This window comes from Pyxicephalus adspersus, chromosome 3 (genome assembly GCF_032062135.1).
Source record: "Pyxicephalus adspersus chromosome 3, UCB_Pads_2.0, whole genome shotgun sequence".
In the NCBI taxonomy this organism is placed as follows: Eukaryota; Metazoa; Chordata; class Amphibia; order Anura; family Pyxicephalidae; genus Pyxicephalus; species Pyxicephalus adspersus.
In genome coordinates, this window is record NC_092860.1 from 69,915,127 (window position 1) to 69,932,273 (window position 17,147).

At 39.6% G+C, this 17,147-nt stretch overlaps 1 protein-coding gene across 14 annotated transcripts in view; it reads left to right on the forward strand.

Moving 5' to 3' along the window:
* PTPRS (protein tyrosine phosphatase receptor type S) overlaps nt 1-7,644 on the forward strand; it is a 216,383-nt gene extending 208,739 nt beyond the window's left edge. For all 14 annotated transcript variants that reach the window (XM_072405081.1, XM_072405082.1, XM_072405084.1 and 11 more), the window contains 2 exons: nt 466-601; nt 5,746-7,644. In XM_072405081.1, the coding sequence (XP_072261182.1) occupies nt 466-601; nt 5,746-5,814 (205 nt within the window). In that variant the 3' untranslated portion in view covers nt 5,815-7,644. The remainder of the gene's footprint in view (nt 1-465; nt 602-5,745) is intronic.
* Nucleotides 7,645-17,147: the final 9,503 nt, after the last annotated feature.

A 17,147-nucleotide genomic window follows, 5' to 3' on the forward strand; every position in this document is an offset into this window, starting at 1 on the left:
AGACCATCTATCTGTAAGAGTATAAATAGTAAGAGTATAAAATAGCAAGAGTAGTAGTGCTCTAAAGTTAGAAGGTACCACATTAAAATCTAATCCGAGTTTTATGTATTTTTTTTTTGTAACCAGTTTAATAAAGAATTTATTAGTATTTTTTCAGCCTATTTCTTTACTATTTGTATATTAGAATAAGTGATCATGCTTGCTTGCATCTTTAGTAGGAGAGAATACTGTCAACTATAGTTATTTATTTGTCAGCTAAAAGATTTACTACTGTCTAAAATCTGTCTACTCATTCAGGGTAAACCCAGAATGTTCATGTTTGACTAGATATACTCTGAAAATGTTATAAAGTATAAAAAATGTATATAATAGAAAAGTTTATATAACATAAAATGTTTTAGCTCTTTGCATCTGTTCTTGGTGTTTTCTCTAATTCTAGGTTCCATTATGTTTTCTTATTTGCAGTGCTGGAGTTGGCAGGACAGGGGTATTCATTACCCTCAGTATTGTCCTAGAAAGAATGCGTTATGAGGGGGTTGTAGATGTTTTCCAAACAGTAAAAATGCTGCGAACTCAAAGACCAGCAATGGTACAGACAGAGGTAAGATAATAGTTTTTAGGGAAAATTACAGAGTTTTATGAAGTATGGGGGGGAGGTTGGTACACATTGTAACATTCTTGTGGCTAGAAGGCACAAACTAATCCCTCTTCCCTCTGCCTGGGAAGAATAATGAGATCTGACCAACTGCCAAATAAGCAAAGTACTGGATCAAGAAGAAGAAACAGTTACATGGCTTTTAAATATTAGTACCCTATTACTGTACAATGGAGCCCCAAATCCATCAGTAGTGTTTAAGGTGGCTGACTGGGCTCCGCATTTTGGGCACGAATGTCTGTGCTGAGCTGGTTTGCTCACATCAAGGTACAGTCCAAATACTTTGTAAATTCATTATTTTCTTTCTGAGTGACTGGAGCCACTGGATAATTTTGTCAACCAAATCAAGGATGCTGCCATTTTTTCAAATTTGTTGAGACAACTGTTTTACTATATACACCTTGTAGGCAGCAAGAAATGGATGGGAACGTTGCAGGGGAGATAGGTAACAATCTGTCATAGGGATTATTTTGTAATGATGAAGGAAGATCAAGGGGCATAGATTTACAGTATTGGATAAACTGGACATAGTACAGTGGTTGTGTCGCTGCTGGTGACAGGCAGTATGGCTAAAGGGAATGTTCAAAATGTTTCTGGATGGAAGAAATCACCAATTGATGATCACCCTCTGGATTTCCATGTTTGAAGGCCCAGGTACTCTGTGCCATGGGGGAATAGAGGATTCCTACATACAGGTAGGTATTTCGAAGAAATATTTTTTTAACTTTTTGTCTGCCCCAGCCGAGTTATCTCACTTGAGATAAGCAGTGCAAATAAGCCCCAGCCGGGTTTACTTGTATTGCTGTGAATGCTCGGAATGCTTTGATCATTCCATCCTGTCAGTAGATCCAGTAGTCAGCTGACTGCTCTCGGTATAGAAACTATAGTCTAATACTGCCCCCTAGTGACAAGTGGACATAAATACACATTACAGAAGTGGCATTGTAAGCAGTATTCTCCCTAGGTACATTGTTTCAAGCCAATCAAATAAATTATAAAAATCAACAACTTGCTACACTGCCTACCCTACTTCTTACTACCTTCTACTTCTTCCTACAGCATCCCTGAGGCCTAAGCTTTGGGAGTCTAGATGTATGTGTGTCAAATGTAATGTGGCACTGTGTGTACAACCCTGATTTCCCCTCTTTGTTATAATACACTAACAGGTGACTGTGGAATAATTAGTAGCAAGGAAATGTCACAAATAGGAAATAACAAAATTTGCTAAAAAAAATTGGCCTGGAGCACTTGCAAGCCACAAAATCAATTGGCGGTTAAAAGGTTAATAATCCAGTTGGAGTCATTGCAGAATGTATTAATATAGTTAGAAATGTACATGTATGTGCACAGAAATGTATAATTTGACTATAAATCTGCATGGAGAGCAGGGAAGATTAGATATTCAAAACTTTTTATTCTACTTTTAAAGACAAAATTGTACTTTTCATTTTAAGTTATTGGTAGTCAGTTATTGATTAGTCAGTTTACATAATCTCTCAGTGGTGGTCTTCTTTAACACTAGCACTAACCTTTAAGGGCAAGTTGAGTGCATGTCAGTTATAAGGTATGTGTAGTGATCTTGAATAGTTTTGCCCTATCTATTATTATTATTCTTATACAGTATTTATAAAGCGCTGACATAATACGCAGCTGACTTCAAAGTCCATATGTCTTGACAGTCTAATACAATTTAGGAGGAGCCAATTACCCTAACTGCAGATTTTTGGGTTGTTGGAAGAAACCCACACAAACAACAGGCCAAGATTTTAACCTGGGACCTCGCGCTGCGTAGGTCACAGTGCTAACCTTTAAACCACCGTACTGGTTGGTGACCACTGCCCTAAAGAATGTCTCTGGGTTGGTAACTGGGGTTAAAGAAAAGGCAGATTTACTAAACACTTTTTTTTTAGCTCTGTGTACACAAAGAAAAATGGCAGAGTTCAAGTCCGAATTGCAAATAGCAATGTCACTGCCCTAAATGAGCAACAATGGCTCATTGATATAATGGAGAAACAGTTGAGCAAAATGAAGGTTGACAAAGCACCAGGACCTGATGGATTACATCAATTTGTCCTTAAGGAGCTGAGCTCAGTTATTTCAAAGCCATTGTTTTGAATTTTTAGGGAGACTCTTTAATACCTGGCATGGTACCAATGAATTGGCGTAAGGCCAATGTGGCTCCTATCTTCATAAAGGGAGCAAAGTCATTACCAAGTAACTACAGACCAGTAAATTTAATGTCCATAGATGAAAAGGTCTTAGAGAGTTTGATAACGAACCACATAGAAAAGTTTCTGCTAAAAAGAATAATATAAGTGATAGTCAGCATGGATTCAAGAAAGACTGAAGTTGTCAAACAAATTTACTCTCTTTTTATGAGGAAGTAAGTAAACAGGTAGACAGTGGGGTAGCAGTTGATTTAGTGTACTTGGACTTTGCTAAAGCATTTGACACTGTACCCCACAGACGGTTAATATGCAAGTTAGGGTCAACAGGTTTATAAGCCAATCTGTAAATTGATAGAGGACTAGCTTAAAGATCACATCCAGAGAGTAGTGATTAATGATTTATACTCTGAATGACCTAGGGCAATTGGTGGTGTACTCCAGAATTCAATGTTTGGACCTTTACAGTTTTAATATCTTTATAAATTATCTAGATTTTGGAATTAAAAGTATCATTTTTGTGTAGGCAGATGACACCAAACTATGTTATGGAATTAAGTCCATGCAGGATGTGTATATTCTACAAGAAGACCTGGATGTACTGTTTGATTGGCAGCCAAGTGTCAAATTATTTTTTATTATGAGAAATGTAACATTATGCACTTGAGGGCTAATAACAAGCATGCTTCATTCTGTTTAGGGGGAATACATTTAGGGGAGTCAGAAATAGAAAAAGATCTGGGGATTCTGGTGGATCAAAGACTTAATAATAGCATGCAATGGCAAGCTGCAATATTTTAGGCTAGGAAAGTACTTATTTTGTACTGTATTAAAAGAGGAATAGACTGCAGAGAGGCAAACATAATGCTGCCCCTGTCAAACCCCCTGGAATATGCAGTTTAGTTTTGGTTCCTAAAAAGGATATTGTGGAATTAGAGAGAGTGGAGGGAGTGGCAACCTAAAAAGAGAGATTAACTGAACTGAATATATTCTCTCTTGAGAAGAGACGTTTAGGGGGAAAATGATCACCCTATATAAATATATAAATGGTCCATATAGAGTACTCCCTTACAAATTATTCAATTTAAGGTCATTACAAAGGAAAATGGGACACTCTGCATCTGTAGGAAAATACATGTAATCTCTGGATAAGGGATTCTTCACAGTAAGGTCTGTGAAAATGGGGAATAGGCTCCCTCAGGAAGTAGTCTTAGCAAGTACTATAGATTGTTTGAAGAAAAAGCTGGATGCTTTTCTGGAAGCACATGGATGAATGCTTTTCTAGCACATCATTAACCTGAATTAAAGTTTTAACGTAAATACAACAGAGACTGTTGATTTAGGGAATACCCTTACTGAATCAGTAAGGAATTTTTATCCCTCTTGGAGCTTATTGAACCAGGTTTTTTTTTGCCTTCTTCTGGATCAACAATGAATATAGGGTTTTAAATGTGGGATATGTTTTTTTCCCTACTTAGTGCTTGAACTTAGTGCACTTTTTTCAACCTATCAATATTGATATATTTCACATACTTCCCTTTAGGTATTTGCCTTTCAATTGTGTAATTTATTCCATAGAAAAGTAAAAAAACTTTTCACTCTGTAAAAGTATCAAGGAAAGTGCAGAAAGGAATAATTTATAACTACAAGGGGTGCATAACACTGGACAGAAGACAGTACTTAAACCTCAGTCCAGGATCTGTTTGGGCAACTCGCAGTTTGGGTATTGCTTCCTTATGCCAGGGTATTGCTGCCTTGGGGGAGATGCTTCAAGTAGTTTTCCTGGCACTCCATAGAGTATGAATAATGACAGCAGTGTGGTTCAGTACCACAGACAGCTACCTCTGTCAAATGTGCACATACTGGAGTGACTGAGCCGGGAGCTGGCTGGATTGCTGGATCCCCCAGGCATGTCTAAAGCTACGTACACACTTCCAATTATTATCGTTGGAAAACGAACGACGAACGTTCATGCACGATATATACGAACGATCGTATAGCACCGATCCTGCACATAGAGTTAACGACACGATCGTTCGTAGATATTGTACACACAATAGATACGATCGTTTGAGCGATAGAGGAACTATGTGCACGACAGGAAAGTGAACGGACGTTCGTTCATCACGCATGCTCTGAACATGGACGATCAACGAACGACCGTACACACGAACGATGTTCAACGATCGTCGTCCAATCCGATCCGTCGGTCCGGTCGTTCGTTTCCAGCGACTTTCCTCGTTCGTCGGCATCATTGGTTACTTTTTTACGAATGATTTTTTGCCCAATCGATCGTTCGTCGTTCGATTGGAACGATAAAAATTGGAAGTGTGTACGCACCTTAAGAGGGGGAGAGGGAGGGAACTGTAAGGAAAGAAAGAGGGAAATAGATAGAAAAAAAAAGTAAATCAGCTCACATACCAGTGATCATCTGGTGACATCCAACCAGTGTATCAATCCTTTGTCACAGAGCTCCTAGCTGTACTGCTAATTAAATAAATTCCAAGCAAGATATTTTTCAATAAGTACAAAAATCTCAATATCATAAAATGTGTTTTTTGGAAAAGTAAACTAATTGTGTTTGTTCATCATTTGTGAATGTTGATGTCTATATAGTTCTTAATAGTGGACATATATGTGCTTATGTCTGCTCAGCATTTCTATACTGTTAACTAAATCACATATGTGAGATTGCAAGCAAAAGACTTTAAGACAACCCAGTGTAGACCTAAGTTAGACCTAAAGTTGCTATTATTAGGTGTAAATGTGTAAAGATCTCCTCTTTTCCAGAAAGTAGGTTCCTATAAAGTGCAACAAAATATACAGTTAGTTATATAAAGTTTGTAAAAATATATTTATCTTTAGTATAATTATATGTTAAAGCAAAGTACATTTGTGAGTAAAATTTTTTTCTTTCATTTTTAGGATGAGTACCAGTTCTGCTACCAAGCAAGTTTGGAGTACCTGGGCAGCTTTGATCACTATGCAACATAAAAAGCCATCATAAGTGAACATAATCAACCACTGATATCAGTGTCGTCTTTGCTGACTGACCCTCTTAAAAGACTAATCACATAAACTACAAAAAAAAAAGGGAAAAAAGCACTGGCACCAAGAATGGAAGGTTACGTTTCTACAGACTTCAGATTTGGAACTCTGTGGTGCAGAGCTTCTTTTTTGAGATTTGGGTCACTTTGATTTCAAATTGCTTTAGGTTCTGATACCTCAAGCCCTTTTCTTGAGTATACATGGATCTCAAACCAGAGGTGGTGCTCTCAGCATAACAATATATGTTCTTTATTAGAAGAATAGGAAAAAACAATGTGGCATCCTTGAGGTTCATGTTATTTGAGTATCTTAAAGTAGAAATGTTGGGCAGAATAACAGCAATGTTCTTGTGAAATGGTAAAATTTAGTTATGTATGCTTGTGTCTAAACAGAGCGCATTTGTAAAAAAAATAAACTTAATAAATACAAAAAAATAAAAGAAAGCAAAAACCACTCAAGCAAAAAGTTAAATAAAGCAGGCCCTTGGTGTGTAAACTATGGCATGGAATAATTGTAACTTACCTGCAGAGCCACAAAATCTTGCCTCTGACTTAAAACATTCCTTGTAAATCATAATTATGATTAAAATTATTACCAACAGCTCACACATATCCTTATTTGAGCCCTGTAAAATGCCCCAACCTTCTAAACCTTTCTGATCTTGTCTCAATATAGGCTTTCACAAAACTGTCAACTGGAAGATGATAGAGCAGAAATTTGCTGCAGAATAACGTGGCAGCTTGTTGACTGCAGCCAACTTTGTGTTTTTCTCTGTACATGATGCGGTGTCCACAACCACAAAAAAGTGGCTTGTATAATACTTCTGAGTGTATGCCAGTAGCTTGCTTTAAGTATTGTATTTGTATCCATTCAAGTGACATTAAAATTAGACTCCTTTTTTATATTGTGGTTCCTTTTTGTAAATAGATTATTGTCCATGAAATGAAGAAATGTGTGCTGCTGTTGATATTCTGTTGAAATACTATTTTTTCACTGTGGAGATATTACACGTGAGGAGAACTTCTTACTCTTCTTAAGTTAGTTGCTCCTCATCACCCTAATTTTCTACTCCAAATCATAAAGAAAAAATTTCTCACACATACGTTTTAGCATATCCCGCTGACAAAGGAAAATTGGCTTGTCATAAGTTCACCAAAAGTATTTTTTATTTAAACAGATAGGGAATATAAAACAGCAGCTCAACTAGATATACAAACTACTTTTTTTTAACATTTTAATATCCAGAGTAGCTGTTTACAGAAGTAAAATAAAAGATACACTTTTTCTTCTTTTGCATTAGGGGACCCATCTAAAACGAAATGTGGCAACCATCTGAGACTGCTCTCACTGGCTGCCTACATACTACTACAAACATTACAAGAAAAGTGCGTTGTGCTAAATTGCATCTGTTGCTCAAAATTTTCTGTTTAGCAACTGTTTAGCAATTAGTAAGATTCTGTTATTCCTATAGCTAAGCAAGCCATGTAAACCTAATAAAAGGGCATTCTGATTATGAAACAAATGGCACTTGCACTGTTGATGATTAAAGAAGGTAAAAAAAAAAAGGAGAGAAAATTTTTGTTTAAAATCATATTGCATTCAGTAACATGGAAGCCACTTTTATTATATATATATTCACTTCAACCTTCTGTTCATCTTTATCACCAAAAGCAAATGTCTTTATAATTGAAGGTACAGCAGAAATGTGATGTATTGATCATATTATACTGTACAAGTAGAATTATCAACTTTGTATTAAAGCCTGAAATGACAAAAGTGACTATTTTTCTGTCTATAAAAACAAAAAAGTTCTGGTAATGTCAGAAAAATAAGATTTTTAACATTTGTATTTAGGAATATTAGAAACACCAAGAATGTAAGTCAAAATATTAATGTGTTTATTATGTGGGTTATCTAAACTGCATGCCCTGCAGAATTATATACAAAAGATACTAGCCAGCACGGTGAGCATTTTTAAAACAGAAATAATTTGCATGTTTACCTTCTTTATAAAGTAAACAGAAGAATAACATATGCACTTCAATATTATTAAACCATCAGTTCCAAGTTGCATACGACTGTTAAATGCCTGTTGGCTGTTATGAGTACAGTGTATGGAAATCATGGATTCTGTGGAGTAGGACAACAAAACAATGTAAACTAGTCTTGTTTTATTTTCTTATCAAACTACAGTTTGTGCTGAGCCAGTCTTTTCAAGCTAGAAAAAAAAACATATTTCAAGAATTTCTTTGCATTTTGCCTTTTGAAAAATCATGCCTTTTGTCACACCAATTTGTCTTCAATTGATTAGAAGTGCTAACACATGCAGTATAAACACAACTAAATGAAACGATATTTAATTTAGATGGTTCCTTCCCAAAAATGACCTAGGTGTATCACTATTTACTGCAAATGATAACATTCTGTTGTATAGGTTTAGTAGTATTTACTGTCACAATGTAAAGAAAATTTTATGGTAATACAGCCTTTAATAACTTTTAAGTTATAGGAGTTAGCTATTTGTTTAATTACAAATAGCTACAAATAATTACAAATAGCACTGTCAATTAAATAGAGGTTGCAAATGGCAAACCTGCATAATAGACAAGTCCAATTATTGGCACAGGAGGATTAGAGGACCCAGCTCAGTCAAGCTTACAATCTAAGAGATGGAATGAGAGTAGTACACAATCATATAGATTGGTGGCTTATCAGTGGGTTTATAGACAGATGAAGACAGGTAGGAAACTTTGAAAAGGTGGGTTTTAGGTGCTCTTTTAAATATTTCGAAAGTAATAGTAAGTCTAAAAGGACAAGGAAGAGAGTGGGGGCAACTCTAGAGATGTCTTGGGGCCATGCACAGAAAGAAGTTATCAGTGAGGAAGTCATTAGAAGATCATTGGAGAAGCAAAGAGGTTAGTTAGCTAGGGGTGTATTTGTGTAACAAGTCAAAAATGTAGGTGGAACTAGAACCTTGAAGGGATTTGAAAGCAAAGCACAGCTTGCATTTGATTCTGAGGTGAAATGGAAGCCAGTGTATAAATGTGCAAAGAGGGAGCACATTAGAAGTGGAGAAAGGGAAAGTTAAGTCTTTCTGCTACATTTATAATAGACTGTAGAGATAAGAGTTTGGTTTTTAGAATGCCTGAGAAGAGGATGTTGCAGTAGTCCAGGCAAGATATGATAAAGGGATGGAAGTGGCAGGACATAGAGATGTTCTTAATGTGGAGAGTGAAGGAGGGTGCTGGATGAGGGGACACCAAAACAGTGTGCCTGTGAGGTGAGCCAAATAACTGGGTTGCAAAAAGTAAACCAAGAATGAAGTGTTACAGATACCGATAGAGTTTGGGGTGATCACTAGTGTGAAATGCAGAGGAAAGATATAAGAGAGGGTGAGAAACTTGCTTTGTGAGGAGGTTATTGGCTATTTTTGATTTTTTTTTTTTTAGGTATTTCAGGAGAATGACAGCTTGCTTTGGGAAGTGATGTTAGAGTGGGAGTCAGTTTGAGAAATAGGTGTGGTTGAGGTTACAGAGATCTCTCTGCCATAAACCTATTTTGACAAAGCAGTGCATGTTGTGAAGAATTAAAAGGTAAGAAGGTTGTGGCCAGAAAGAGGAAATGCTAAGTTGTTAATGCGAGTGAAGTTACAGTGTTTAAAAAATACAAGATCCAGTGTGGGGCTGTTTATGTTCTGTGTTAAAGCAAAGGTGCTGGCAATAGGGAGCAGTTTAGCTGGGGGAGGATTGCTACAAATTGCAATGTAAAGTCACCAAGGATGAGAGTTGACTTCCAAGTCATGGGAAAAAATATATTGAAGCCAAGAGGTAAAGTTGTCCATAAATTGGAAGATTGGGCCAGGGGTCTGATAGACAACAGCAACAATAAAAGATGAGGGTGAAAAGGCAGAACAATGTACTTCAAATGAGATGAGAGAGAGTGGGAAGAAAAGGTCTCTATATGTACATTTGGGGGAGAGAAAGGGACCTTCACCACCACCTGTCCTGTTACCTGGTCTTAGGTTGTGTAAAGTGAAGACTTTCATAGAAGAGTAGGGGGTCAGAAGGCCTGATTTATTAAAGCTCTCCAAGGCTGGACAGGATACACGTTCATCAGTAAAGCTGGGTGATCCAGCAAACCTGGAATGGATCTGGTTCAGCATTCAAAACATTTGCTAGCAAATAGCAGATGATTTTGTGAAATCTATTTCAGGTTTGCTGGATCACCCACCTTTACTGATGAAAGTGTATTCTCTCCAGCCTTGGAGCGCTTTATTAAATCAGGTACACAGAGAGAAAGACAAGTTTCAGTGAGAGCCAGGAAATTCAGAGATGTAGACGGTCAGGTTTCCCACTAGGTCAAGGCCACTAAGGGGTGCCATTTTTTTGTCCCCTCTGCTGGTGAAAATAGATTTTATGCAGCTTTTATGCATGCAGATTTTATACATCAGCTGAGCCTGGACATTTTATGGCAGGATGATGCCCTAATTGTCAGTTGTTTGTCCTCAACAAGGCTTTTTAAAAATAAATCTCAAATAAAGGTGCTACGTCAAATAAAGCACCTGTTTTCTTGTACTTTATGGCTTTCCTTTTGGAGGAAGCCTCTGGCTGGGGTGCCTGAAAGGTACAACACTATTTGCCTGGAGCCAGCATGTACAAGAAAGCAGGTGTGTCAAGCTCGGAGAGACATGGTCACTAGGGGGGCGCTACGGCTTGCACGGAGGTGGTGTGAGCCTTGCAAAGGGCCAAGGCACAGAGTCTGAGGAGTAACCACATCTTCTTCAGAGCCCCTGATATTGAGGATGTTGTGCCGATGGTTACTGCAAGGTTGCGGTCCTTGGGCACACCAAGGTGGGCAATATGAAGCACGGTACCAAATTAAGAAGCAGAAGGATAGTCGGGGAAGGCCAGGGTCGAGGCAGGCAGCAAGAATGAGAGGTCAGGTCACACGCCAGTGGTCAATTACCAGGAATCCAGGAGACAGACACCAGTTAAACAGGGCCACTGCTGACACAGGGAACCCAAAAGATACTGGAAGCAACAGGAGGCACAAGTGACATAGGAATATCCACAGGAAGACAGGATAACTAGGGGTTAACGCAGAAGCTGGACAGAGGAAACGCTGAATTAGCCAACAAGTGTACAGGAACTAGCTCAACAGAACTAGGGGCTCGGCACCAGTGGATACAGGTTGCACGAACACTGAGTGCCGTGTCGGAGCTAGCTAAATAGCCAGGAATGGTAAAAGAGGCTATTTCCTGATTGGCCGGCGAAGCTGATAAAGCTTGCTAGTGTAGTCATGCTCAGGAGAGACGCGCCTGTGCTTGAGCGAGGAAGAGGTAGGTGTGACATTACAGCCCGCCTCTTTTACAGGGCCTCCCCATCGGCTAAGGCCCAGGTTTCAGAGGGAAGCAAAGATCAAACCTCTTGGCATGAGGAGGTGCAGACACATCTGTAGCGGTGACCTCTCCTCAGGACCGAAACCTGTCCAGTCAATCAAGTTCATCAGCTTCTTGTGGGAAATCTGGGAATCCAAAATTAGATGGACTTCATATTCCTGAGAAGAATCGGGTGCAGGATTAGCCATTGGAGAGGGTCGAGAAAAGCGATTCAGCACTAATGGCTTAAGCAGAGACACATAAAAAGAGTTGAATAACTAGAGATGTGGAGGCAGGCAAAGATAATAACAGACTGTGTTGACCTGAGCAGAAATACTGTAACATGGACCAATGAAACGCAGAAACTTCAGAGAAGGGACTTTACAACGGATGTGCTTAGTGGAGAGCCAGACTTTATCCCCAGGTTGGAGAGGAATTTACCTACGGCAATGCTGATCTGCAAACTTCCTATGTCTGAGAGCTGCGTGTTTCAAATGCTCACAGGTAGAAGACCAGATACTGTAAAGTTCCTTGGCAGGGCACTGAGTGCATGTACTTCTGCAGAGCAGGGTATAGAAGGTGGGAGACAAGGATGTTTGCCATAGACAATGATGAAAGGAAACTTTTGAGTACTGGTGCGGACGTGGTTATTGTGGGCAAACTCTTCCCATGGTAGCAGAGTTACCCAGTCGTCATGATGGGCAAATACGAGAGCTCGAAGATATTGCTCCTGGGCCTGGTTGACACTTTCTGTCTGCTCATTAGTCTGCGGGTGCAGGCTAAAGAAAAACTGGGCAGAAATGCTCAGGGATTTACAGCAGGTAAAGCAGAAAGGGGTACAAAGTGGACCATCTTGGAAAAGCGATCCACAACCACCCATATAACAGTACAGCCATCGAAAGGTGGAAGATCTGTAATGAAATCCAAAGAAAAGTGACACTAAGGCTCCTTGGGAATGGGCAAAGAAAGGAGCGGACCCACTGGGGCACAGGTAGACAACTTCATCTGAGCACAGAAAGCACAGGCTTTGACATAGTCAGTCACATCATTCCAAAGGTTGGGCCAACAGTACAGAGGGGAAAGAGATGTGAATGTTCTATGAACCCTCGGATGACCCGAAAGTTTGGAATCATGTGCCCATTGTAACATTTTGGTGCAAATTGAGGTGTCACTTTACCCAAGGGAATAGCGGATTCCTGGTTAGAGGTCAAGACCAGGATGCAGTCTGGAGGGATGATAAACTCTAGCTCTGCAGCTAACTCCCTCATCTGTCAGCTCGGGAGTTAGTGGAACCAGGTTTGAAGGTAATGATAAAATCAAACCGAGAGAAGAATAAAGACCAATAGGCCTACCAAGAGGGTTGAGGCAGCGAGCAGATTGTAGGTTCTGGAGGTTTTATTGTCAGTAAAAATAGTAACCTTGCGAGGAGAACCCTTCAAGAGGTATTGCCATTCCTCCAGAGCGAGCTTGATGGCTAGGAGCTCCCTGTCCCCAATGGAGTACTTCCTTTCTGCTGGAGAGAACTTCCTTGAGAAAAATGCACAGGGGCGTCGAGCTCCGGTGGGAGTCTGGAAGAGGATAGCTCCCACACCAATGCTGCCATTGGTCCTGTATCATGACTCCTGATGACATTCAGACCACATAGATTGCAGCCTTTATAGAAATCTCTCTCTCTCTCTCTCTCTCCCTCCTCAATATGTGCTTTGCTGGTAAACAATTATTACAAGGTATGATAATCTGTACAAGAATATCATACCAATAGCAGACTATAAACTAGGTCTTAATAAAGAGTACAAGGCACCAAAATCACCATTTAGTCATTATCAGTTTATGTTACATTACCACTATGACTTTTTAGGTAAGCCTGGATGAACTCTACGATTTGCGGAAAAGTAGAAACCAATGGCAGAAATAGAGCATATGAATAGGAACTGTCAAAGGGAGTAAGTTTAATACCAGCAATATTACTACATACAGGTGAGAACTCCTCATGTTACCTGAAATAAATAAACCCTATAATCAGGGGAGTCTTGGTACTGTAGCCAGTAGAACCAGGTGTTGCAGAACTTCTACTCTGTACCGTGTATGGTGGAGGTTAAATTCTCCTTGACCGTAATCCTATTAATCTATTAAAACCAAAGTCCAATGGGCGGTGGTGTTGGTTGGCTCCATGTTAGTGGCACACATGCTCTGGCTGCATTAACCATGTGTTTAATGACTGAATTGTGATATGCTTTCTGTGGTCTATCACTTAGATGAAGAAGAAAGAACGCTGGGTCATCTGGTATCGGCAGCCCTGTAAACTTTTGCATTACCCAAAATGATCTAAGTTTGGGGCAAGACCAGAATATATAGAAAAGTGTTCCCCTATCTGTAGCACATCAACAATTATCTGATATACTTGGGAAAATCTGGTGTAGACGTGTAGGGACCCTATACTACCTTGTTAGTATTTTGTATTCTAGTTCCTGAAGTTCTTACTGCTAATAGAAGATTTTTGAGCCCATGAGATTATTTGAGAGTGTTGAAGTTTCTAAAATGTTATTCCAATGTCTCTCTCCCATGCTCTCAAATAAATAGGCAGTTAGCCCTGGGGAGGAGTGTAGAAGCAACGCAAGTTCTGGGAGTGTGTGGCGTGCAATGCCCTCTTTTACACACAGTCTTTCAAAGGTTGTTAAAAAACATACAAATTGACGTACCTATGGTAGGGAATTTAGAAAATTGGACAGTTGGTTAGCTCTCCAAAAGGATAGTTTAAAAGATTGTTTTGGATCTGTGAGCTTGGTTATGTATTGCCAAATATTGTGTGTAATAAAGTGGTGTACTCTACTCAGGTTGTGTTTTGCCAGTATGCGCAATCCTGGGTCCTCTATCCCTGGTGGGAAGGACAGGTTACCAATCACTGACAGGAGTGGGGAGGCTGTTGGCGAAAGATTAGGGGAGCATAGATACTTTGCGCAGATTCTTCATGTTGGGCCTATGGTGGCATGTTTCTGTAAAAGTGGTGCTGGTGCGTACGGAAGCCATGGTAGTGTTGTCAGTGTGGTATTGGTGTATAATTGTTCCAATCCCACCCAATGTTTATATGGAGAGTGGCGACACCTCTACCGCTCTCTCCTAAGGTTAGGTATCCCCAGACATACCTTCCTGACTTTAGGTCAGAAAAAGTAGTTTACAGTTTGTCTGCGGGACAAAGTTCAACAGTATTGAAAGTTCAACACTTTAAAAGAAGGAGTCGGGTATGACAACTGCTTGAAACAGATACAATAATCTTGGAAGCACATTCATTTTAATTGCCTGTATGCGTCTAAACCAAGAGAACAGACCTTTGGTCCATCTCTGGATATCCGTCCAGATTCTGGAGAGAAAAGAGAAATTTAAATCAAATCTCTCAGGTAAATGTAATGGAATATGGGTTCGTAAATATTTAAGTGCTGTGTTGGACAATCTAAAGGAGTATGATTGGGAGATCTGAGACACCACGTGTGGCTGGAGCGTGATGTTCATGGCTTCAGATTTGGAATAATTAACTTTGAAGTTAGATAGGTTGCCATAATCTTTCAGCTCCTTCATGAGGTTAGAGAATGAAATATTAGGGTTCTATATTACGGACATCATGGTATGCGAATAGTGCCACTTTCTGGTGTGTCCCTCCCATCCTTAATCCTAAAATGTCATTGTTACATCTAATAGAGCAGAGGAGTGGTTCAAGGGTGAGTTTAAAATTAGGAGGTGAAAGTGGACAGACTTGTCTGGTCCCATTACAAATTGGGAAAGGGGAGGAATTAAAACCGTTGACCCATACCCTGGCAAAAAGGTTGCAGTTGGAAAGAACACAAGGAAAGGAACAACAAAAAGTAACAAACAAAACATCAAATGTATATCAGTGGGCAGCGCCTACTGCAGTCCCTGGGTGGGGTAACAAAGAAGTATCCCATCCGAGGAGCCCAGACCAACAATATTGAGGTAAATTGAGGTAAATTGAGAGTTTGGCATGTATGAACAACAATATTAAAAAACCTTTTGTAGAGGAAAATTTAGTTAGTAAGAGGGGTAAGATTGTCTAGGCAGACTATAAATCCAACAGTTTCCTGCAAGTGGGCAAGCCGCTAAGGGCCTGTGGTGAAGTGGAAGTTTTTGCTAGAATTTCAGTTGGGGTCTTGAGGTAGATGTTTCTTGCGAAAGCGCTTCCGTTTAGGGTGTTGCCAGGCAGGTTCTGCAGGGCCAAATTGGTCAGGCAAATAGTCAGGCCAGGATTGTAGCTCAATAGATGGTAGATCAAAGTAGCGAGGAACCGTGGTAATTCCGTCGGGTGACTCATAGTGGCCGAAATGCCGTCATGTGAGGCTTGGAAGTAAAACAGGAAAACTCCATGTATAGTGTATGTTCTCAGCACGGAGTGTTTTGGGCTCCTCATGTTCAACAGGTCTTGAAGAAGTTGTACTGGTGAATTACCTCATCATTTTCCTTTGCGCTTTCATGATAGCTTCTTTCATGCGGTATGAGTGTGGTCTACAAATAATCTCAAGGGCGATCAGGATCTGAAGTCTTAGGCCCCAATGTACGGTGGATACAGTCTCTCTATTGTAGCCTCTGGGGGGCGTTGCATAAGCGTGTTGACGAGAGTAGATTCCACTGGAATGAGGTCAGTAAATTCCAATGACTCAGATAAACTGCGTATCCAGATGTTATTGCACCTACTGCGGTTTTCTAAATTATCTTGTTGTAGTAGTAGGTGTTTTTTAAGTGTTACATGGGTATTTAGTGTTGCAGTTTGATCCTGAGCTCACTAGTGTCCTTTTCCATGTCTTCCAGCTTCACCCCAAAATCATGTTTAAAGTCAACCAATTCAGATCCGAGTCCCTGCAATACGCTGCATCAGAGCTTCAAAGAACTGCTCAAAAGGAAAGGAAGTAGCTGGATGCTCCTGTGCAAGATGATCCCTGTTGGCAGAGGCCTGGGGAGAGTTAGGGGGGCTACCAAACCTCAATTGGGGGGGGGGGGGAGGTTTACCTCTGTAAGAAAGCAGGAGCCTGTGGTTGCAGCTGGTGAGAAGCAGAGGAGAGGGTGTTTTTGTGTACCTCTTCATTGTTAGAGTGTATTTCCTGCTTACTGGTGGGGGAATCCTTTTTCAGGGACCTGCTGTGCCTTCTTGTCCTTGTCCTGTCCAAGGGGGGGGCTCCTTGCTCTGTCCTGTCCCCCTAGTCATGCTGCTGCAAGGGAAGGTAGATCTTTAGGGCCCCATATTGATCTGGACAGGAGACCAGTGCGGGCAAATCTTACCCGGTCTGCATCCAAGCCACACCCCCGTAAGCAAAAAAATGTAATGCAAATAAAATGAGCTAATGAAAAAAAAGAAAATTGAGACTTTAAATGTCCAACTAAAAGTCCTTTAGACAAAACTTTAAGTTTATATAAAACCATAAACACTTTGCCTACATCTCTCAAAAAATATCTAAAAACTGACATTAGCACCTCCCTGGTTTTGATGCAAATACTGGCCTCAAAAATATTGAGATATGTTTCAGTCCTTTTTAATCTCTGCTGGCAGGCCAGTCATGAATCCTAACTACAAAAGCAGTTGCTCAGGTGCATCAAAATTAATTTGTGATGTGTCTTGTGGAAACAGTAAATCATTTAATGAATTCAAAATTGTAAATTCACTTTTCACAACACTATAATGATTTTTGCGGAAAACAAATGTTTTATTTTTTATGTAACAATGTAAAGAACAGCAATCTTATGAAAAGTATGTAAAAATGAATGGAGAAAGAAAGAAATAAAAGTAGCAGAAAAAAACTATAGGGGAAAAAGTTGATTACAGATATTGAGGTTTAATAGGACATTCAATAGGAATATTTAAAATAAAAAAAGAATTGAAGATTTCTTTAAATAACTTTGA